Genomic DNA, 23,909 nt, shown 5'->3' on the forward strand with positions numbered 1-23,909 from the left:
TCCCAAGATCCCTTCTGCTTTCTAAGACTAAGCAGTGGGGCAGTAAAATAGAGCAGAGCCAACACTTCTAATTCATTATTTTCTCATTCCAAAGCTGCCAATAGTCATGGATCCATAGAGCCTGTTTTTGGGAGAGACCCATTTTCCTTCACTTCTCCTAAAGTGATGTATCTTTTAATGCCATCACCAATGCCCTGGCCAACAGCAGTGATGCCAAGATGTCAGGACTGACCTTATTAGAGACACAGCAGGTGTAGGGCACCCCACATGCCAGCGGTCCTGGTGCTGCACAATTGTGGTACACATTCTGTGACCAGTCTCTGTAATCTTCCCCACCACAGCACTTAAACTGGAAAAAACAAAAACAAGCAAACAACACAAAAGGCAAAGGAAAAAAAATCACTGTTATCATAACAGAAACTGTTCCACGAAATAGAAAACAAAGGGAGAATAAAACAATCTCAAGAGTACAGAGCTACTCAGCATTCTGTCCTCAAGCTACCACCCAGGGTGCCAGAGCAAAGCACTTAGAATCATAGAATCAGTCAGGGTTGGAAGGGACCACAAGGATCAGCCAGTTCCAACCCCCCTGCCACAGGCAAGGACACCTTACCCTAGAGCATCCTGGCCACAGCCTCAGCCAGCTTGGCCTTAAACACCTCCAGCCATGGGGCCTCAAACACCTCCCTGGGAAACCCATTCCAGCCTCTCACCACTCTCTTGCTGAACAACTTCCTCCTCACAGCCAGGCTGAATCTCCCCACCTCCAGCTTTGACCCATTCCCCCTAGTCCTATCACTACCTGACAATCTGAAAAGTTGCTCCCCAGCTTTTCTGTAGGCCCCCTTCAGATACTGGAAGGCCACAAGGAGGTCACCTCAGAGCCTCCTCTTCTCCAGACTGAACAGCCCCAACTCTCTCAGTCTGTCCTCACAGCAGAGCTGCTCCAGTCCTCTGAGCATCCTCATGGCCCTGCTCTGGACACACTCCAGCATCTCCACATCCCTCTTGTCCCAGGGGCTCCAGAACTGGATGCAGGACTCCAGCTGGGGTCTCACCAGAGCAGAGTAGAGGGGAAGAATCACCTCTCTCAACCTAATGGCCACACTTCTCCTGATGCAGCCCAGGCTCTGCTTGGCTTTCTGGGCTGCAAGTGCACACTGCTGGCTCCTGTTGAGCTTCTCATCCACCAGCACCCCCAAGTCCATCTCCTCAGGGCTGCTCTCCAGCCACTCACTGCCCAGCCTAGGTTTCTGCTTCGGTTATCACTTGTTGATAAGCTCCACCTCCCATCTTTTCCAAATTGAAAAACGATCTTTTCAGGTCTGGACATCATTAAGCAATGTTTTTACATTCACTCAAACTTGAGCTGCAATACACTTCTCCAGATGTTATTTAGTGCCTTTTATTAAGGCTTGTGACTACATATCTAATTCAAGGCCAAGTGCAGGGTTCTACAACTCCCAGCTACAGGCTGGGTACAGAGTGCTGGAGAGCAGCCAGGCAGAGAGGGACCTGGGGGAGCTGGTAGAGAGTAGCTGAACATGAGGCAGCAGTGTGCCCAGGTGGTCAAGAGAACCAAATGGCATCCTGGCCTGGGTCAGGAACAGTGTGGCCAGTAGGATGAGGGAGGTTATTCTGCCCCTGTACTCAGCACTGCTCAGGCCACACCTTGAGTGCTGTGTCCAGTTCTGGGCTCCTCAATTCAAGAGAGATGTTGAGGTACTGAAACAAGTCCAGAGGAGGGCGACAAAGCTGGTGAGAGGCCTGGAGCACAGCCCTGTGAGGAGAGGCTGAGGGAGCTGGGGGTGTGCAGCCTGCAGAAGAGGAGGCTCAGGGCTGACCTCATTGCTGTCTACAACTACCTGAAGGGAGGCTGTAGCCAGGTGGGGTTGGGCTCTTCTTCCAGGCAAGCAGCCACAGAAGAAGGGGACAGAGTCTCAAATTGTGGCAGGGGAGGTCTGGGCTGGATGTTAGGGGGAAGTTGTTGGCAGAGAGAGTGATTGGTATTGGAATGGGCTGCCCAGGGAGGTGGTGGAGTCACTGTGCCTGGAGGTGTTGAAAAAAAGCCTGGCTGAGGCACTTAGTGCCATGGTCTAGTTGACTGGACAGGGCTGGGTGCTAGGTTGGACTGGATGAGCTTGGAGGTCTCTTCTAACCTGCTTGATTCTATGATACCAAGTTTCAAATGCAAAAAAACCCCACCCCAAAACCTATGTTGCTACAGAAAAACGAATTCATCAAAACATTTCGTGTCCAATTTAACAGAACTAAAATCTGGCAAACAAATACAGTAAGTTTACATGGATTTTACATAACTCTACATTTTGTATTTTAAAGGAAGGGAAAAGAAGCAGCGTTGTTCCATCACTAAAGTGTATATTTGCTGCACATGCACATCATTTTGGGCAGTGCATGGAAACTTTAAAGCATGATGAAGCCCAATGACAAAATTTCCTCAGGATGGTTTGCTTTTGACAGACTTTCCATGCTGACTTTGTTTTTCAAAGCAGGCTGCCATCCTCATAACGATGTCATAAAACATGCATATCACTTCCTAAGATAATTTAAACTCTTCTTTTTAAATCATTATTTGGCATGGTCACTGATACCACGTGGGCCTTGACATCCCATTTCTGAACATTTTCTGCTTCTATAATCCCTGAACTGCATGGCAGAACTCTTCAATAATCCAATAAGCATTTCAACACACCAAAAAAAAGGCTGTGAGTCAACTATGTCATAGAATCAAGCAGGTTGGAAGAGACCTCCAAGATCATCCAGTACAACCTAGCACCCAGCCCTGGCCAATCAACTAGACCATGGCACTAAGTGCCTCAGCCAGGCACCTCCAGGGACGGTGACTCCACCACCTCCCTGGGCAGTCCATTCCAATGCCAATCACTCTCTCTGACAACAACTTCCTCCTAACATCCAGCCCAGACCTCCCCTGCCACAGCTTGAGACTGTGTCCCCTTCTTCTGTTGCTGCTTGCCTGGCAGAAGAGCCCAACCCCACCTGGCTACAGCCTCCCTTCAGGTAGTTGTAGACAGCAATGAGGCCACCCCTGAGCCTCCTCTTCTCCAGGCTGCACATCCCCAGCTCCCTCAGCCTCTCCTCACAGGGCTGTGCTCCAGGCCTCTCACCAGCGTCGTCGCCCTTCTCTGGACACCTTCCAGTCTCTCACACATGTGCCATTAAGTAATGTTCAGCTGGGCTCACTGCAATTTCAGACTTTTAATTACAGGTATATATATTTCCATGGGCATTTCCTTTGAATAACCATCCTGCTGCAGAGCTTGCTCTGTGCCCTGCAGTGAAAATACAACAGCCCAGGTTCCAAGAGCCTAAGTGCCACCTAATTGTTTCCTGTTAAGGATATCACAGAATGACTTAGGTAGCAAGTGACCTGAGAGAATATCTACTCCAACCTCCCTGCCTTGGGCAAGGATGCCTCTCAACTAGACTCAGCTGCTCAAGGCTTCATCCAGTCTGGATTTGAACACCCCCAGAGAAGAGGCATCCAAAACTTCCATGGGCAGCCTATTCCAGATTCTCACCACCTTCCTACCTAAGAACTTCTTCCTAAGCTCCAGTCCAAATCTACTTTCCCTCAGCTTCAGACCACTCCCCTTTGTCCTATCCCTAGACACCCTTATGAAAAATCCCCTTCCAGCCTTCCTGTAGGATCCGTTCAGGTGTTGGAAGGCAGCTAGAAGGTCCCCCTTGGAGTCTTCTCTAGGCTGAACAACCCCAGATGCTTTTGAACATCTTAGGCTAGGCAGCATAAAAATCCAAGTGCAAGAATTTGAGTGGAATTCAGGTTGAATTTGTCTGAATCTGGGTGTCAGCAGGATTTGGCTTTCAGCATCGAAATCACACCTAGCAAGGCAAAAGCTACCTTACATCACTGATTCAGAGGACTTCATATGCCAGCTGGGATGTTGAAGGAGCCTGATCATAGCAACACTACAACAGAGGAGGCATTAGATCTTACCCACCTGATCAGTAAGAATTTGATCTGTCACATCACTGGAAAAATTCAGAGGTATTGTCCAGGACCTATCACATCACAACACTGAATGAGCCTCAGGGGTAAAAAAAACACTCATGGAAAACCAACACAACTAACCTGCTTCTGGACAGAATCCATGATGTTCTTGAAGTCTAAATCATCATAGTAATTCTCAATTCCTCTTCTAATATTATCATTCAAAAAGTTGATTGTCTAGAGGGCAAAAATAAAACAAGGTTCACAGGATGCACACACCAAAACAAAATTAAACAGCAAGCTAAAGCAATAAATGTAATTGATGAACACAACAGGAAAGGCTTTTCACTCTAAAAGAAACTAAAAAACAAGTGCTAGTTAGAAACACATCCCAGCACTGCCCTGCAGGGCCAGCCCATCCCTTCTCCTTGAAGGAAGCAGCCCCACTGCTGGGTTTGTGCTGGGAAGTGCTAACTGTGTGATGTCTCTCCAGTGAGCTGCTGCTTTGCTGAGGCTATCCAGGCACCTCCCCGAGATCACAGAATCAGTCAGGGTTGGAAGATCATCTAGCTCCAAACCCCCCTGCCAAGGGCAGGGACATCCTACCCTAGAGCAGCCTGGCCTTAAACACCTCCAGCCATGGGGCCTCAAACACCTCCCTGGGAAACCCATTCCAGCCTCTCACCACTCTCTTGATGAACAACTTCCTCCTCACGGCCAGGCTGAATCTCCCCACCTCTGGCTTTGCTCCATTCCCCCTAGTCCTGGCACTCCCCAAGAGTCTAAAAAGTCCCTCTCCAGCTTTTTTCTGTAGTCCCCCTTCAGATACTGGAAGGCCACAAAGAGGTCACCTCGGAACTTCCTCTTCTCCAGACACAACAGCCCCAACTCCCTCAGTCTGCCCTCACAGCAGAGCTGCTCCAGCCCTCTCAGCATCCTCATGGCCCTTCTCTGGACACACTCCAGCATCTCCACATCCCTCTTGTCTCAGGGGCTCCAGAACTGGATGCAGGACTCCAGCTGGGGTCTCACCAAAGCAGAGTAGAGGGGAAGAATCACCTCCCTCCACCTGCTGGCCACACTTCTCCTGATGCAGCTCAGGCTCTGCTTGGCTTTCTGGGCTGCAAGTGCACACTGCTGGCTCCTGTTGAGCTTCTCATCCACAAGCACCCCCAAGTCCATCTCCTCAGGGCTGCTCTCCAGCCACTCACTGCCCAGCCTGGATTTGTGCTTGGGATGGTCTCAACCTAGGAGGTCCATAATGGTTCTATTATATCTAGGCTAAATCCCTCCCAGTAGGGACTCAGAATCTGTCTTCTTTTGGGTGACAAAACAGTGGATTCGAGTGCTAGGTCTTGGCACTGTGGTACTCAGCATGCCCTGAGGGACAAGAACTTTGTGTCTCTTCACTGTCTGCCATGACTTTTATCTTCCATTAATTTACATCATTTTCTTTTCCAATGAATCTATAATTGCCAGATAAAGAGCCTTACTCCATCTTAAACAGAAAACAAATAAGTGTACCTGTATGTTTCACAGTGATTGTTTTGAGAAGTACAGCAGTGGAGAAGTGGCAGATGAAAAAAAAAATAGCTACTTCCTCAGCTTGGCACATTAAATCCACAAAATGTTTTTAAAGTTCAGAGGATGTGACCAAAAATCCCAAACCAATTATTCAGTTTTCACCATCCAGCACAATCACAGCATAGGAAAAACTGAGACTAATCAGAAGTAGAATGTAACATCTTTCCTTTCAGTCCAGCTGCTGAAATGATCAAGGGTACATCTCCCCAGGTCAGAAGGAAACATGAAACACAACTACCCATTTTCTCTGCTTTACAAATGGCAACACTTCAAAACAGAAGAGAAAAATCCAGTCCAAACCTAATCTCCCTTGGTTTAAAACCATCCCCCTCTTCTCCTATTGCTAGACACTCTTATGAAAACACCCTTAGTGCAGGGTTCTACACTTTGGCCACAACAACCACAAGCAGTGCTACAGGCTGGGGACAGAGTGGCTGAGAGCAGCCAGGCAGAGAGGGACCTGGGGGTACTGGTAAATAGCAGCTGAACATGAGCCAGCAGCGTGCCCAGGTGGGCAGGAGAGCCAATGGCAACCTGGCCTGGGTCAGGAAGAGTGTGGCCAGCAGGACAAGGGAGGTTCTTCTGCCCCTGTGCTCAGCACTGCTCAGGCCACACCTTGAACCCTGTGTCCAGTTCTGGGCTCCTCAATTCAAGAGAGACGTTGAGGTTCCAGGACCTGTCCAGAGAAGAGCGATAAAGGTGGTGAGGGGCCTGGAGCACAGCCCTGTGAGGAGAGGCTGAGGGAGCTGGGGGTGTTTGGCCTGGAGAAGAGGAGGCTCAGGGCTGACCTCATTGCTGTCTACAATTATCTGAAGGGAGGCTGTGGCCACGTGGGGTTGGTCTCTTCTCCCAGGCAAGCAGCAAGAGAACAAGGGGACAGAGATTCAAGTTGTGCTGGGGGAGATCTAGGCTGGATGTTAGGAGGAAGTTGTTGTCAGAGAGAGTGATTGGCATTGGAATGGGCTGCCCAGGAGGTGGTGGAGTCACCATCCCTGAAGGTGTTGAAGCAAAGCCTGGATGAGATACTTAGTGCCATGCATGGCCTAGTTAATCGGACAGGGCTGGGTGCTAGGTTGGACTGGATGATCTTGGAGGTCTCTTCCAACCTGGTTGATTCTATGATTCTGAAAGTCCCTCTCCTGCCTTCCGCTAGGTTCCCTTCAGGTATTGGAAGGCAGCTATAAGGTTCCTCCAAGTTTTTCCTTCTCCAGGCCACATAACCCCAGCTCCCACATCCTATCCTCGTGGCAGATGTGCTCCAGTGCTCAGATCATCCTTGTGGCCCTCCTCTGGACTCATGCCAAGAGCCCTGTGTCCTTATGATGGGGACACCAGAACTGCATGCATTGTTCAAGATGGGGTCTCAAAGGTGCAGAATCACCTTTACTGACCTCCTGGCCACTGACAGCTCTCATGCCACCTGTATCAGCTTATTTAGACTGGACAGATTTGAGAAGGCAATAGAGAAAGAAATGGGAAAAATCATTGAGTCATGCAAAACAATTAAGCAGAGATAATTACCCTAAGCTTTTATTAAATACTTCCTCCTCCTCCCTTTACCTCATAAAACAAGCAAATAAACCTGTCCCTGAGCAGGACTGCCCTGCTCAGACAAGTAATACACGTGTCAGGAAAACACTTACTGCATATAAACCCCACAGCAGATTTTCATTGTCCAGAAGTCAGCTGCAATTCTTTCTAAGATACCATCTTTGGAATTACTTAATTTTCTGTCAGCCAAACTCTCTGCATCCTGTGCTGCCCACACTCCTACCCCACACAGACTACATAAGCCTAGTGCTACCACCATAAATCAGGATAAATCCTTGTGTGGGACCAAGGCAACACCTACAGCACTGACTAATGGTGGCTTCGAAAAATGAAGGTAACTCATCACGAGTTAAGTTCACAATGCTGCTCGAGCATGGAGTAAAAAGAAAACATTTTGGGCTCCCCAGTTTAAGAGGGACAGGGATCTGCTGGAGAGGGTCCAGCAGAGGGCTACGAGGATGATTAGGGGACTGGAGGGCATGGCTTATAAGGAGAGACTGAGGAACCTGGGACTTTTTAATGTGGAGAAAAGAAGACTTAGAGGGGATTTGATAAATGTTTTTAAGTATCTGAAGGCTGGCCAGAACAGAGGGGACAGGCTCTTTTCACTTGCTCCCTGGGATAGGACAAGGAGCAATGGGTGTAAGTTGCAGCAAGAGGTTCCACCTCAACACAAGGGGGAACTTCTCTACTGTAAGGGTCCCAGAGCACTGGAACCCAGAGAGGTTGTGATGTCTCCTTCTCTGGAGACTTTCAAGGCCTGTCTGGATGTGTTCCTCTGTGCTCTGTTAGACAGTATTGTCCTGCTCTGGCAGGGGGACTCGATGATCAACTCAGGTCCCTTCCAACCCCTAATATCCTGTGATTTGCTAGGGAGACTATAACTTCATTTCAAAGTAGCAATGACTTGCTAATTAAAAATATTGTATTTTTTAAAGTGTTTTTTTTTTCTTTTAATGTCATATGTACCATCACAGGGATGACTTCTCACTGTGGAAATGAGATTGGTTAAGGTTGGGTTGAGGAGGGAATAGTTTTATTATTCAATATCTGCTTTTAATGCTCATATTTTGCCAGATTTTAAGAAAAATCTAAATACAGAAATCTTGTACTTGCCACAGTGAACACAGTTATGTTTTGAAGCATTTCTGACATTAAAAACCAAACATTCTGCTGCCTTCTGTTTAGTGAGAATTGATTTTTTGATGCAGTCAGAGCACACTCAAAAATGATGTGGTTTCCTGCAGGAATTAGTTATGTTGCTTATGGATGTAGGCTGGGAAGAGCTGTCCTTTAGATGAGGTGAAACATTTTAGCCACTAAAAATTAGTCTACAAATGCAGTTGGAGACTTCCCAAATCAGCAATCTGGAACCTAGATGGCAAAGAGAAGCAAGCACTTGGCAATATGTGAAGAGCTGGAAGCTCATTTTGCCTGCACTGCACATTCTTAGTTACCAGATTTTCTCCATACTCTTTAATCTTGAATTCATCTTCAGAGTGGGTGGCCAGTTACACCCATCCCTGAACCCTGAAAAGTCTGGAACTGCCTTCAAACCTCCATTCATCAGTGTTCAGGTGACAGCTGTAGCATCTTATTTACTCAGTAGCACAGCTGTGACATTGTGAACAGCGTTCTCAGCAGGTGATCAAAACCTAATTGCAAGCAGCTCACCTGGTTTCTGAAGATCAGGGCCACCACTCCACCAGTCAGCTCAATCAGCAAGCAGATGCCAAGAATGTACATGAACTGCAGAAAAACAATTGCAAGTGAGTCCCTTAAAAAGAACAAACTCCAATTTATCTTTCAGTTAGAATCAGAGAATCATAGAATCAGTCAGGGGTGGAAGGGACCACAAGGATCATCCAATTCCAACACCCCTGCCATGGGCAGAGACACCCTACCCTAGAGCAGGCTGCACACAGCCTCAGCCAGCCTGGCCTTAAACACCTCCAGCCATGGGGTCTCAACCACTTCCCTGGGAAACCCATTCCAGCCTCTCATCACTCTCTTGATGAACAACTTCCTCCTCGTGTCCAATCTGAACCTCCCCACCTCCAGCTTTGCTCCATTGCCACCTAGTCATGGCACTCCCCAGGAGCCTAAAAAGTCCCTCCCCAGTTTTCCTGTAGGCCCCCTTGTGGAAGGGAGAAGGCCACAAGAAGGTCACCTCACAGCCTCCTCTTCTCCAGACTGAATGGCCCCAACTCCTTCAATCTGTCCTCACAGCAGAGCTGCTCCAGCCCTCTCAGCATCCTCATGGCCCTTCTCTGGACACACTCCAGCATCTCCACATCCCTCTTGTCTCAGGGGCTCCAGAACTGGATGCAGGACTCCAGCTGGGGTCTCACCAGAGCAGAGGGGAAGAATCACCTCCCTCAACCCAATGGCCACACTTCTCCTGATGCAGCCCAAGCTCTGCTTGGCTTTTTGGGCTGCAAGTGCACACTGCTGGCTCCTGTTGAGCTTCTCATCCACCAGCACCCCCAAGTCACTCTCCTCAGGGCTGCTCTCCAGCCACTCACTGCCCAACCTGGATCTGTGCTTGGGATTGCAGTCGGTAATATTCAACTGGTGTTCTGCAGACAGGATGGCATTTTACACAAAGCTAGAGAATCGTGATTTTGTCCTTCTGAAACTGTTAGTGCAGCAAGAAAGTCTTTTTCTCCTCACTTGAGTCATTCTGGGTTTTGCCCAACAGGCGAGGACATTATTTTTCTGCTTTGAATGGACTCAAAGCCAACAGATGTATTTTATCGTGCCAAGAAACATCTCTAACAGCATCCCAGAGAAGCACACTAATGGGCTGCTACAAGCCACATCAAACTGTGTGTTTTTATGCTTAGTACTTACCTGTTAGTTTTCATTTCTTGGGTAAAGCAGTGCCTTTAAGATAATCCAAATCATCTCCTACTAGTGATAAATCCAAACTAGGGATGTCATTGTTAAATCAAAGCAAAATTCTGGGCTTGGTACCTCTTAGTGTGCTGCTTCAGCAGGGAAAACTGTGCTGCGCTGTACATCACCCAGCCAGGTAGGCACAGAGGCTGCATAAGGGGCACCAGCAGGACCTACTATCCTCAGTGGTAAGAAGAATTACACCTACTAGATCTCTATTTATTTGTTCCTGTATGTATATACACACACACACCACCACAATATGTGCATCTATGACTACTTATCAAAGCACAGGCAAAATATGAGTATTATGACAAAATCCACAGCACCACCACGAGATAGCTGCAACATGCTGGTTTCTGAAATCCTTTTCCAACTCAAAGCATTCTTCAGGCAGGAAAGATGGTTGTTAGGTGAATTTAGGTCTGCTTCTTAAGAGTGAACTTCGTCAGGAGCAAAGTTTTATGGTCTCTCCTATAGAAACTATCTTTAGTGCTCCACTCTGAAAGCTGGTTTAATTTCTGTGCTCTCAATACCTGCTATCAGCATCACAGATTCACTGGATAGATCATTTCTCCTGCTAACTTCGGAACCAGCCTAAGAAGCAGATTATCAGGAACTTCATTTAAATATCCTATTGAATTTGCTAGCACAATAGGAACACAAAACATACTTTGGAACCAGACAAGGACACACCAGCACACTCAGGCTGAAAGAAGCCTAAGGACTGACTCTCAGTAGAATTCCAGCACCCATTTCAAAATCCACAATTACCTCCTGCATTGGCCTGCATAACCTATCTTGCATCCAGCATTTCTTTAGACTGAGCTCTCCTAAAGGTGAAAATCATGGTTTTGGGCTTTGTTTCTCATTAGTCACACGTTCAATTTCCATCTGCAACCACAGCACTACAGAGGGATTTCACAGCAATTTCCCCTTTTAGAGACACTGTGGAGAAAACCTGTCCCTGTCTGTCCCCTTTCATCTCTCCTCTACGGTCCTTCTCTTAAAGACCTGCACTGCTACACAGCTGATATCACAGAAACATACAATCAGTCAGGGTTGCAAGGGACCATCTAGTTCCAACCCCCTGCCATGGGCAGGGGCATCCTACCCTAGATCAGGCTGGCCAGAGCCCCGTCCAGCCTGGCCTTAAACACCTCCCTGGGCAACCCATTTCAGGCTCTCACCACTCTTCAGCTGAAAAACTTCCTCCTTGCAGCCAGTCTGAACCTACCCATCTCCAGCTTTGCTCCATTCCCCCTAGTCCTGCCACTCCCTGATATCCTGGAATAGGCTGTCTGGAAGTGAGAGGACTAGGGGGAATGGAGCAAAGCTGGAGGTGGGGAGGTTCAGATTGGACACGAGGAGGATTTGTTCATCATGTGAGTGGTGAGAGCCTGGAATGGGTTTCCCAGGGAGGTGTTTAAGGCCAGGCTGGAGGAGGCTGTGGGCAGCCTGCTCTAGGGTAGGGTGTCTCTGCCCATGGCAGGGAGGTTGGAACTGGATGATCCTTGTGGTTCCTCCCAACCCTGACTGTTTCTGTGATTCTAACCACCAAGGACCACAGCTCATCTCTGCACTTCATGTTCCATCAAGCAAATTCACAGCTTTAGGAAACCCCCTGTACTAACAGGGGAAGCTTTCTGTTTGGCCAAGAGGCAGCACTTCTTCCTCTCCTCCAACACAACTCTCCTAAGCAGGGCACATGCCTATGGTGGGGGCAGATCAGCAAAAGAAAAGGCATTGTGGTGCTGGCGTCAAATGGTATGTCAAGAGCTGAGTTTGCTCAAGATCCATGCCAACTGATAACAATGCACATTCCTGGCTGCTTTTCATAAAGTCCTTAACTATTGGAAAGCTGCTTTTCCCAGCACTGGGCTCTGACCCTGTGGTGGTAGGCTTGATGGAGCAAACATGGGCTTATCCATGTTGGCTAGCCCAGACATGTTCCCCTGCTCCTCCTGTGCTGGAGGAGGCAACCGTGGGAGGGGAAGGTGAAAGCAAAGTGCCATTCCAATTGGCTAATCTATGTCCCATGCCTCAATAGTCTTGGGCTGGACGTAGATAAAAGGGATAAGCAGGTAGCACAGGGGTTGCTGCTGCCTCATTTTGCATCCTGAATTTGCCTGGAGAGCTTACCAGGAACAGGCTCCAAACGCCTGCACATGGTTGGCTTACATAGCCCCCAGCGTGACATCATAGATTCAGGAATCATAGAATCAATCAGGTTGGAAGAGATCTCCAAGATCATCCAGTTCAACCTAGCACCCAGCCCTAGCCAATGAATCAGACCATGGCACTAAGCACCTCATCCAGGCCTAAACACCTCCAGGGACAGCGACTCCACCACCTCCCTGGGCAGCCCATTCAATGCCAATCACTCTCTCTGCCAACAACTTCCTCCTAACATCCAGCCTAGACCTCCCCTGCCACAACTTGAGACTGTGTCCCCTTGTTCTGTTGCTGCTTGCCTGAGAGAAGACACCAACCCCCTCCTAGTTGCAACTTCCTTTCAGGTAGTTGTAGACAGCAATGAGGTCACCTCTGAGCCTCCTCCAGACTAAACAACCCCAGCTCCCTCAGCCTCCCCACATAGGATTCGTGTTCCAGGACTTTCACCAGCTTTGCTGCCCTTCTCTGGACACATCCCTGTACCTCAACATCTCTCCTGAATTGAGGACCCCAGAACTGGACACAGCACTCAAGGTGTGGCCTGAGCAGTGCTGAGTACAGGGGCAGAATGTGCCGAGACTGCACATTGCAGGACATCCTGCCTGCACCTGAAAGTCTTCCTGCTAAGACTAGAAGTCCTGGAGATAAACAGATCATCCCGAGGAGCCAGGAGACAAGGTCAGAGATTGTCTGCCTCCTTTCCTCAGAAGCCTGATAAGAATCAAGTCTCAGCAGCCAATAAGACAGAGTTCCACATGCTTTGGGTACTGCCTGATTTATAATACTTTCTGAGTAAATACCTAAAAGCCTCTTCCAGTATATTTGTGTTTGTCACTTTAAGAAATAAGTGATCTAGTTTTGCCTCTGTCCTGCATGTCTAAATTTCCAACCTGTGCATTTTTGAACCTGTGAATCAGTTTTCTGGCAAGTTTTAATGTTCCTAGAATCAACCAGGTTGGAGGAGACCTCCAAGATCATCCAGTCCAACCTAGCACCCAGCCCTGGCCAATCAACTAGACCAGGGGTCCTCAAACTTTTTAAACAGAAGGATGATTCACTGTCCCTCAGACACTGTCGGGGGCCAGACTATAGTTTGTCGGGGGCTGGACCATAGTTTGGTTCCAGTCCAGTAGTGTTGAGGACCAGACTACAGTTTGGTTCCAGCCCAGTAGTGTCAGGAGCTGGACTACAGTCTGGTTCCAGCACAGTAGTGTCAGGAGCTGGACTACAGTTTGGTTCCAGCCCAGCAGCATCGGGGACTGGACTATAGTTTGGTTCCAGCCCAGCAGCATCGGGGACTGGACTATAGTTTGGTTCCAGCCCAGCAGCATCAGGGACTGGACTATAGTTTGGTTCCAGCCCAGCAGCATCAGGGACTGGACTATAGTTTGGTTCCAGCCCAGCAGCATCAGGGACTGGACTATAGTTTGGTTCCAGCCCAGCAGCATCAGGGACTGGACTATAGTTTGGTTCCAGCCCAGCAGCATCAGGGACTGGACTATAGTTTGGTTCCAGCCCAGCAGCATCAGGGACTGGACTATAGTTTGGTTCCAGCCCAGCAGCATCAGGGACTGGACTATAGTTTGGTTCCAGCCCAGCAGCGTCGGGGGCCGGACTATAGTTTGGTTCCAGCCCAGTAGCGTCGGGGGCCGGACTATAGTTTGGTTCCAGCCCAGTAGTGTCGGGGACCGGACTATAGTTTGGTTCCAGCCCAGCAGCATCAGGGACTGGACTATAGTTTGGTTCCAGCCCAGCAGCATCAGGGACTGGACTATAGTTTGGTTCCAGCCCAGCAGCGTCGGGGGCCGGACTATAGTTTGGTTCCAGCCCAGTAGCGTCGGGGGCCGGACTATAGTTTGGTTCCAGCCCAGTAGTGTCGGGGGCCGGACTATAGTTTGGTTCCAGCCCAGTAGCGTCAAGAACCAGACTATAGTTTGGTTCCAGCCCAGTCCCGGCTGGTGCTTGCAGAGGCAGGCAAGCGGATTAAGTGTCAGGAAAGGCCTGCTTGGTTTCCACCGCAACCCCCAGGGTGGGTGGGGGGGTGGGGTCTGTAAATACCATCAGGCCAGACTGAGGACCCTGGGGGGCTGTATCTGGCCCACAGGCCATAGTTTGAGGACCCCTGAACTAGACCATGGCATTAAGTGCCTCATCCAGTCTTCTCCTGAACACCTCCAGGGACGGAGACTCCACCACCTCCCTGAAAAACCCATTCCAATCATAGCTAATAAACAGTTTTCATAGTTATTAACAATCATCTCCTGGGTATCAAAATTAACACAGATTATTAATTTTGCATAATCACTCTGTGCTAGTTTGAAGCAGGCTAGAATGTTTTGGTCAGAAGAACCAGATTACAGGCTGTGGAAAGAAAACAATGGTGATGTCTACTTCGCTCATAGGCTTGCTGAGATGTATAAAAACATAAGTCAAAACGTAGATAACACACTCAGCATCACTCTCACTTGGGCTGCTGGCTGAACTGCATCTCTCTAACCTCACCCTCCATTTTGGACTAATCCACTTTGATTCCTAACGCCCCTGGCCAAACTTCCATTCTTCCTTGGGGCTGGGGTAAGGTTGAGAGGGGTAGGGGGAAGGTGAAGGGATGGTTGAGAGCCCCTCCTGGGGACTCAGGTTTCTGGGAGGGGAGTTGTGTTTCTGTATTACCTTTTTACCTTGTATATTTCTGTATATAACTGTGTATACTGTCAATATCTGCTTGTATATTGTGCTAGCTGTAAATATAAGCTTCATTCATATTTCCAGACCTGGCTAAATCTAGTCTGGGTGATTTCTAAAGTGGGGGGGGGGGGCAGGGAACACCCAAACAACCACACCCTCACAGACCTTTGCCAGTCCTGCCACTGACAAGACTAAATACCTGATGCTGCTCCCTGATGAAGGGACACCCACAGATGCTAGGTTAGGGGCCTGCTGCCATAAAGCAGTTTCAGATCTGAAATTTACAAAGCCACTTTCTTAATTTTTTTTTTTTTACTGCAAATATGACTATGAGTTTGAATTCAGAATACACTAAAAAGCAAAAGCACCGAGTCTTAAATATTAAGAATAAAAGACAGGCAACACTTACTGCTTGCAGAAGGCATAAATTGTCCCTTAAAGAAGCCAGTACACCCACAAAAGACACGAGGAACATTATAATACCCAGAAGTATTAAAATAATTGCTGGGGCTAGGAAAGCACTTTCTAGAGTTTTGTACTTCTGTCTTTCAACTTCTGCATAAATCCCAACTGCGAGGACGAGGGCTCCAATCATCTGAAACACAAAAAAGAGAAGAGCCAAGACATTAGTCTTTCTGCCAGCACACAGCAATTACATTTTGTGAATGAACCGTTGGAATGGGCTGCCCAGGGAGGTAGTTGAGTCATCAACACTGGATGTGTTTGGATGTGGTGCTTGGAGAGAGCTTCTTTACTGTAAAGGTCATAGAACACTGGAAAAGGCTCTCCAGATAGGTTGTAGAGTCTCCTTCTCTGGAGACTTTCAAGGCCTGTCTGGATGCATTCCTTTGTGTGCCATGGTCTAGTTGATTGGACAGGGCTAGGCGATAGGTTGGACTGGATGATATTGGACGTCTCTTTCAACCTGGTTGATTCTATGATATGGTATAGGCTGAACGCTGTAGAGTAGAGAAGCAATGGATATAAGCTGCAGCACAGGAGGCTCTGCCTCAACACAAGGGGGGATTTCTTTACTGTAAGGGTCACAGAGCGCTGGAATAAGCTCCCCAGAGAGGTTGTGGGGTCTCCTTCTCTGCAGACTTCCAAGGCCCATGTAGATGTGTTCCTCTGTGACCTAAGATTGTATGGTCCAGCTTTGGCAGGGAGGGTGGACTCAATGATCTCTTTGCATCCCTTCTAACCCCTAATATCCTGTGACCACCTGGACTTGGTGATCTTGATCCAATCAGAATGTTTCTGTGTTTCTGTGACTACTCACTTCAGAATTATAAAAAAATGAAACTCTCAAATCAGAAGCACAGAATAAATTATAAAAAACAACCACACCAACTCACAAACACCTCAAAGACTACAGCAGAAGTAAGCAGAGTTAGAAAATAAACCCCCTGAGACTGACATATATGCCCACTATGACACAACTGCTAAACCAGCCTGCAACCCACAGTCCCTTTCCATCAACTCCTACTTAGTAAATATGGCCAAGTGCATCCTACACCTCCATTCCTCCTGCCACCAGAGGAAATGCATCCAGTTAGAACAAAAACCAAACCCTGCAAGTTTGAAATGACATCCTTTCTGGAGCACTACCAGATAAAGCTGTCGAGTGAAACAAGAAGTGATGCATTTCATTGCACAAAGCAAAGACACTTGGATCAAAATAATCACAGCTAAGTCAAAATCAATCGGCATTAAACCCACAGCATGCCTCAAGTTGCTTCAAAACATGCTGAGTTTGGGAAAAAGAAAATAGCCCACAACACTTAATGATGAAAACTGCAGTGCAAAAACTTTACTGCTGACTCTTACAGCCAGGCACATCCTCAGGGAAGAGCCCAGGTTCAAATCAATCATTCTGGCAATCAGCATTTCTTGGGTAGATTCAGACTGGATGTTTGGAAGATGTTCTTCGCCATGAGGGTGGAGAGACACTGCAACAGGTCACCCAGGTGTGACAGTTTGGGTGTCACCTGCCCCCCCCCCCCCCCCCACCTTCTGAAAGTCACCCAGACTGGACTCAGCTGGGCTGGAAATTAAGAATGAAGCTTTATATTTACAGCTTAGCACAATATACAAGCAGGTATTTACAATATATACAGAAATAAACAAGTTTAAAAGGTAATACAGAAACACAACAGCCCTCCCAGAAACCAGAGTCCCCAGAAGGGGCTCCCAACCACTCTCCCACCCCTCCACCTTATCCCAGACTTGGCCTTACACACCTCTCCAAGGTGAGTTTGGAGAATCAGCCAGGGGGGTTAGGAAGCAGACGGATTAGTTAGACAGCAGGTTAGAGAGAGAAGTGAGACAGCCAAAGCCAGAGAGCAACTCTGTTATCTGTGCTTGATTTCTTGGTTTTATATATCTCAGCAAGCGTATGAGTGAAGTACACATCACCACTGTTTCCTTTTCACAGCCTATAATCTAATTCATCTCATTAAAATATCCCAGTAGGCTCAAACTAGCTACACCAGGCAAGTGGTAGAAGTCCCATCCCTGGGAGGAAACTTTTAAGGCCAGGCTGGATGTGACTCTGAGCAACCTGATCAAGTGTGAGGCATCCCTGCTCATGGCATGGGTTGAAGCTAGATGATCCTTGCAGTCCCTTCCAGCCCTGACAGTTCCATGATTCTATTTTCTGACCCAGCCTTTCAACATTCACCCCGAGTCTGCTCCCTGCACAACAGCAGCAAGTTCCTCCAGTATAAAAACCTTTTTGATCTCACATGGTATATCCCAGAAAAAGGTCTAGATGGATATGTGATGTAACCAGCTGCAAGACTTTAAGCTTGACAGTTGAAACGTTTCTTTAATTATGGGTTATCTTAAAATAAATGGCTCCAGGAAATCCTTGATTTTCTACAAGTAAGAATAAAAACAAATCAGAAGCTGCTAACACGAGGAATAAAGCCACCAAGCTGTCATTTAAAAAATAAAATGAACATACGAAAGCTAATTAAATAAGCAGCTTAAAAATTGACACAACCAAATTCAGAGTAACCCTCCCCTCTGAAAAAAAAAAAAATTAGAAGCTGTACTCATTCTGGAAGGCAGAAGAGAAACCACAGTGGAAAAATAACAGGTATCCAAATTTACTATTTATATGCTTCAACTATAAAAATGTAATGATCTTTCCTGTTACTAAATCATAGAATCAACCAGGATGGAAGAGACTTCCAAGATCACCCAGTCCAACCCAGCACCCAGCCCTGGCCAATCAACCAGACCATGGCACTAAGTGCCTCAGCCAGGCTTTGCTTCAACACTGTCATGGAAGGTGGCGACTCCACCACCTCCCTGGGCAGCCCATTCCAATGCCAATCACTCCCTCAGGCAAGAAGTTTCTCCTAACATCCAGCCTAGACCTCCCTTGGCACAATCTGAGACTGTGTCCCCTTATTCTCTTGCTGCTTGCCTGGCAGAAGAGACCAACCCCCACCTGGCTACAGCCTCCCTTCAGGGAGTTGTAGACAGCAATGAGGTCACCCCTGAGCCTCCTCCTAGCCTTTACAAAATCCAATTATTTGAGTCATAAAGTATACATTCCTTTTCAAGGAGAAGGCAACATAAACAAAGAAGCCTGACATTTTTAAACACAGATAGAACAAGTGAGGAAAGAGTCTCTGAACCCTGCAAAACATATATAAAGGATATAACATTGGTGACTGCACATGTATATGTAATTCAGGAGTTTCAATACTATATACATTCACTATATATTTTTTTAATCTATAAATATATATAGTGTATTAATATTATATATACTATATTTTAATATATCACACATACTATATATATTTGTCTATTATATATTCTTTATCTTATATAATTATATGTATTATATTTTTATATATATTAGATATCTACAACTTTTTTTTTCTGTAAGAGTAATAATAAATAAAACCACCCCCTTAAAACATAGAATCATAGAATCAACCAGGTTGGAAGAGACCTCCAAGATCATCCAGTCCAAACTAGCACCCAGCCCTATCCAATCAACCAGACCATGGCACTAAGTGCCTCATCCAAACTTTGCTTCAACAGCTCCAGGCACAGTGACTCCATCACCTCCCTGGGCAGCCCATTCCAATGCCAATCACTCTCTGCCAACAACTTCCTCCTAACATCCAGCCTGGACCTCCCCTGGCACAACTTGAGACTCTGTCCCCTTCTGTTGCTGGTTGTATGGAAGAAGAGACCAACCCCACCTGGCTACAGCCTCCCTTCAGGGAGTTGTAGACAGCAATGAGGTCAGCCCTGAGCCTCTTCTTCTCCACGCCATACACCCCCAGCTCCCTCAGCCTCTCCTCACAGGGCTGTGCTTCAGGCCCCTCACCAGCTTCGGTGCCCTCATTTGGACACATTCCAGCACCTCAACATCTCTCTTGAATTGAGGAGCCCAGAACTGGACACAGCACTCAAGGGGTGGCCTGAACAGTGCTGAGTACAGGGGCAGAAGAACCTCCCTTGTCCTACTGGCCACACTGTTCCTGAGCCAGGCCAGGATGCCATTGGCTCTCCTGCCCACCTGGGCACACTGCTGCCTCATCTTCAGCTACTCTCTACCAGCACACCCAGCTCCCTCTCTGCCTGGCTGCTCTCCAGCCACTCTGTACCCAGCCTGTAGTGCTGCTTGGGGTTGTTGTGGCCAACGTGCAGAACCCTGCACTTGGTCTTGTTAAATCTCATCCCATTGGCCTCTGCCCACCCATCCAGCCTGTCTAGGTCCCTCTGTGTCCAGACCACCCTGCTCAATAAACAGTAGACAAATACAACTTAAAGCCACACTCCCCTGCAAGCTTCAAAGCACAAGCTTGATATTTGCCTGGTAGAGTGTTTGTTTAGAAAATTAAAACAAACCAAACAAAACTCAAATCAAACAATCCAAAACACAAACAAACAAACCAAAAAGAACCACCCAACAACAACAAACCAAACCACCAAACACTAAACATAAGCTGTCAGGATTATCTGAGTTCTGGAAGTGTGCTGTTTCAAAACTGCAACATATACTGAAATTACTTTCTCAGCCACTTTCTCAGTTCTCTCATCAAAACATAGAATCATAGAATCAGTCAGTGTTGGAAGGGAACACAAAGATCATCTAGTTCCAACCCCCCTGCCATGAGCAGGGATATCCTACCTGGCTGGCCAGAGCCCCATCCAGTCTGGCCTTAAACACCTCCAGGCATGGGGTCTCAACCACCTCCCTGGGCAACCCATTCCAGGCTCTCACCACTCTCATGCTCAACAACTTCCACCTCAGGGCCAGTCTGAAACTTCCACTTTAAAGATTCACAGTTGCCAGTGAGCAGAAATAAAGCTGCATTCCCACTTCAAGAGCTTAAAATATATAAAAGCATATAGAGATATTAATATAAGCAGGTATCTTCATGCCCTTCCATCTTTGTTTTGCCCTCCAAGATCACTTCAAGCCTTTTAAGCATACAAGAAACTTTGGTCTTGTGTTTTGTTTTCCAAAACCTGCCTAGCAAAAAAAAAAAACCATCAAACAAACAAAAACAAAACAAAACAAAAATCCACCACACTACCAAAATTCCGCTCCCCTTACAGCTTTTACTGCCCCAAGGACTACATCCCAGGGAAATGAGGAGATTAAACAGGAAGCTTTTTGCCATGCCTCTGCTCTCTTCTGGAAGGACACCCAGAAGCCTGCTTCAGGATACCAGACATTTAAAACTGTGTCGCTCCTCCAGAAGAGGACTACAAAACACCCCTGCAACAAAACTGCCTTTAACAATCCTAAATTAACTGTTCTGCAAATGCTTTGATGCAGAGGGCACATGGCTGCAAGGAGGCAGGAAGGCTTCATGTTGCTTTCAGCAGCACCACTGCTCTCTCAGGGGAAGAAAAGCATCAGCTAACGAATAAAAACTCTGATCCCATTCATAGAGCAGACACATGTGTGCATCCCAAGCTTTAAAAAGATTTTGAAGCAGAAAAAAAAAATGTTATGGGTGGGGGGAAAAAAAAAATCACCTAAGTAAAGAATTAAAATCCTCATTTCCCATGAGCAGGATTTAGGTTTTTATTATCTTCCCCCCCTTTTTTTTTTAAGCATTCGATTGAGATATTTTAAACCTTTAATATGGTCAAATCAGTGCCAACAATTATTGACACCAAGCAGATGTGCTAGCCTCACAATCACCCCAGCCCCCTCTCTTCTCCCTTCCTGTCACCAGGGGTGGAAATGCAGCTCTGACGTAGAATCTGCACCGTTTACATCCTGCAGCCTTCACAACAGCTCCTAATTTGGCCACAGGAAAGATTTACTGGCCTTGTCCAGTGTTAAATGAGTACTGACCAGCAAAACCCCAGGGACTTTCTCGGGGGCTTTTGCGTGCACAGAAGTTGCTATCCCCAAAGAAAAAGGCAAACGATTTATCTTTAAGTAGTGGGTTTAACTCTATATTTACAGTACTTAAAAGTGTCTGCTCTTCCGTTTAAAATCCTGGGTGTTGTTCCAGCCAGGCAAGAAACTTTACGTTGCTGCCTCATTCTGCAGCAAAACTGTTGCCTGAAAAAGTTCCAGTGATAACTGGCTTGTAAAAACAGCCCTGGGTGACAGGGGCAGACACAGCAGCGACAGGGCCTGGAGCAAACATTCCCTCCAGTGCTCACGACAACACTTATTTCCTCTCTGCCTTGGGATAAAGCTGACATTGAGGTCCTGGTGATTTTAAGCAATCTCAGGGACTTGAATACAGATGCTCATCACTCACCATCACCTCGTTACCAGAGAAGCAGCAACAGCAGGGAGGAAATCCAACGGTCTCAGCATCCCACACTGAGCCAAAGCCCCCAAAAGCAGCACAAGATCACGGAATCATCCAAAATTTAAGCAAGCCAACACTCCGCAGCCAAACTCCACTCCCATTTACCCCAATTTAAAAATTAATTAAGTCAGCAAGAGAAACACAGCTGGGAAAAGAACCAGACGCTGATATTCAGTGGTAAGGAGCTCTGCTTTACTAAGCTAGAATAAAAGACAGTTCTGAGAGGGACACGCCACACGCTGCTACCTTGCACAACGCGATGTGTGCTCAGCCTGAAGACCAGGCACAGGCTGCTCAGTACCAGCAAACGCCACCAGCTCCCATCCTTCCCCTCCCCGCAGCCCCTGTCGCGCCTGCCGCCCTCGCTCCCTCCCCAGGCAGCCCATCTCCCTGGCAGAGCCGACTAACGGAAGCCCTCGGCTATAAACAAAGGCCGAGCGTTGAAAATCCACAGCAAGCAACGACAAAGAGTAAATAAAATCCTCAAGCTGCTTGAAAGAAGCTTTGTCCTCCAGGGACGCACAGGGAAACGTTTCAGAAGGGTCCTTTCTCTGCTACCCGATCAGTATTTACATCCCGCCAGCCAGAGGCCCTGCTGCCTACGGGGAACGCAGAGTAGACGACGTCCATGCTTCTTCATTAAGGACAAACAGAAAGAGTCTGAAAAACAGCGCAACAAATGTCTCTTCTCTGAAAACCACAGCTGTGGAATGGCCGCTGTGCAGGAATACAGGCAACAGCAGTGGGTCAAACCCGAGAGGTTCCCTCGTTGGTTTGTCTGCTAAGGCAAAAGGCTTAACCTGACCTAATTAAAGATGTCCCTGCTCAGTGCACAGGGCTTGGATAAGATGACCTCTGAGGGTCCCTTCTAACCCAATGCATTCTATGAGTCTACGACATCCTGCATCCCAAACAGCCTTAACTATGCCTAAACACTTTACATTTCAATTTCTGCTTAGCCTTAAGTCACAGCTTTAATCAGACACCTCCTATCCAGCCTGGTGGACCTAAACCTCTTCTTCCCCACAACACCCCCAAAGCTTTAACGCTCTCACCTTGCAAATACCGTACTTACTAAGATGAGAAACACAGCCCATCAAAACAAAAGCTTAAAGAGGATTAAACTGAAAGAGCCCAAAAGAAAGGCTGCCTAAGCACAGCCTGGAGCCAGCACAACCAGGCAGCACCACCCCAGTCTCTGAGAGCCTGAAAAAGCACCCTACTATCAAGCCTGGTGGACCTAAACCTCCTAAATCTCTTCTCCCCCACAACACCCCCACAGCTTTAAGCTCGCACTTTGCAAATACCGTTCCTACTAAGGTGGGAAACACAGCCCATCAAAACAAGAGCTTAAAGAGGATTAAACTGAAAGAGCCCAAAAGAAAGGCTGCCTAAGCAACTCGTCCCTCAGCGCAGCCTGGAGCCAGCACAACCAGGCAGCACCACTCCAGTTTCTTCACGACTGCAAAAAGCACCTTTTAAATCAGGGTCCTTACAAGGAGCCCAGGAGATTCCTTCCAGCCTGGGGGTGCCCGAGTAAGGTGGATGCGCCACATTTGAGAAGCCAGTGAGACCAGCCTGGAGACAGCAGGTGCGTTTCATTGGCTGCGGGCAGCCAGCATGCCGTGCCTCTAAGTTTTAAAGCCAAGGCGTTCTCCGGCTGACTGGCTCTGTAGGGCAGAGGCTTACCTTGCCCCTAGGGGGGAAAGCACCATTATAACAGCCACCTAAATGATTTCCAGCGGCCAAACTTTCAATCCCGACAAGTTCCCATCCGCCAAAGCCAGTTTGTCGCTGCCTGGGGAAGGCCAAGCCGCTTGCACCTACAGCCACAGGTGTGCCGGCCGCCGGTTCCACAGCGGAAGCACTAATTGCCTCCGAAACCTCGGGGCGCGGCGTGGGAGATACTCCGCAGCCTCTCACGGAGCGGGGAAGACAGCCCGCAGCCCCTCCCGAGGCCCCGCGTTGGGGTAGATCCCCCGGGGCCGCCTGAGGCGCGGCCCCCTCCTTCCCTCAGCCTTTGGGAGCGGTGCCGCCCCCCGCCCGCTCCCCCCACGCGTGGGCAGCCGCTCACCCAGAAAGTGGTGGAGTAGGTGATGAGGGTGAGCTTTAGGCAGAGGTAGGAGAAGCGCCCGCAGTACCGCACTTGCTCCGCGTCCCCCGCCGCCATCCTCCCCCTCCCGCGGCACCTGCTGCCTCCAGAGCGCAGC

At 47.9% G+C, this 23,909-nt stretch overlaps 1 protein-coding gene across 6 annotated transcripts in view; it reads right to left on the reverse strand.

Moving 5' to 3' along the window:
* The window catches only part of TSPAN15 (tetraspanin 15), a 36,378-nt gene extending 12,469 nt beyond the window's left edge, over window positions 1-23,909 (reverse strand). For 2 of the 6 annotated variants that reach the window (XM_064145090.1, XM_064145085.1), the window contains exons 1-5: window positions 23,774-23,909; window positions 15,294-15,479; window positions 8,801-8,875; window positions 4,133-4,228; window positions 233-349 (exon numbers count right to left, since the gene is read on the reverse strand). In XM_064145090.1, coding sequence (XP_064001160.1) covers window positions 233-349; window positions 4,133-4,228; window positions 8,801-8,875; window positions 15,294-15,479; window positions 23,774-23,869 — 570 coding nt within the window. In that variant the 5' untranslated portion in view covers window positions 23,870-23,909. Of the gene's footprint in view, window positions 1-232; window positions 350-4,132; window positions 4,229-8,800; window positions 8,876-15,293; window positions 15,480-21,645; window positions 22,559-23,174; window positions 23,303-23,773 lie in introns of those variants that run through there. The other 4 variants (XM_064145086.1, XM_064145089.1, XM_064145088.1 and 1 more) reach the window with 4 other exon arrangements.

The sequence above is a fragment of the Pogoniulus pusillus genome, chromosome 6 (genome assembly GCF_015220805.1).
Source record: "Pogoniulus pusillus isolate bPogPus1 chromosome 6, bPogPus1.pri, whole genome shotgun sequence".
Taxonomy (NCBI): Eukaryota; Metazoa; Chordata; class Aves; order Piciformes; family Lybiidae; genus Pogoniulus; species Pogoniulus pusillus.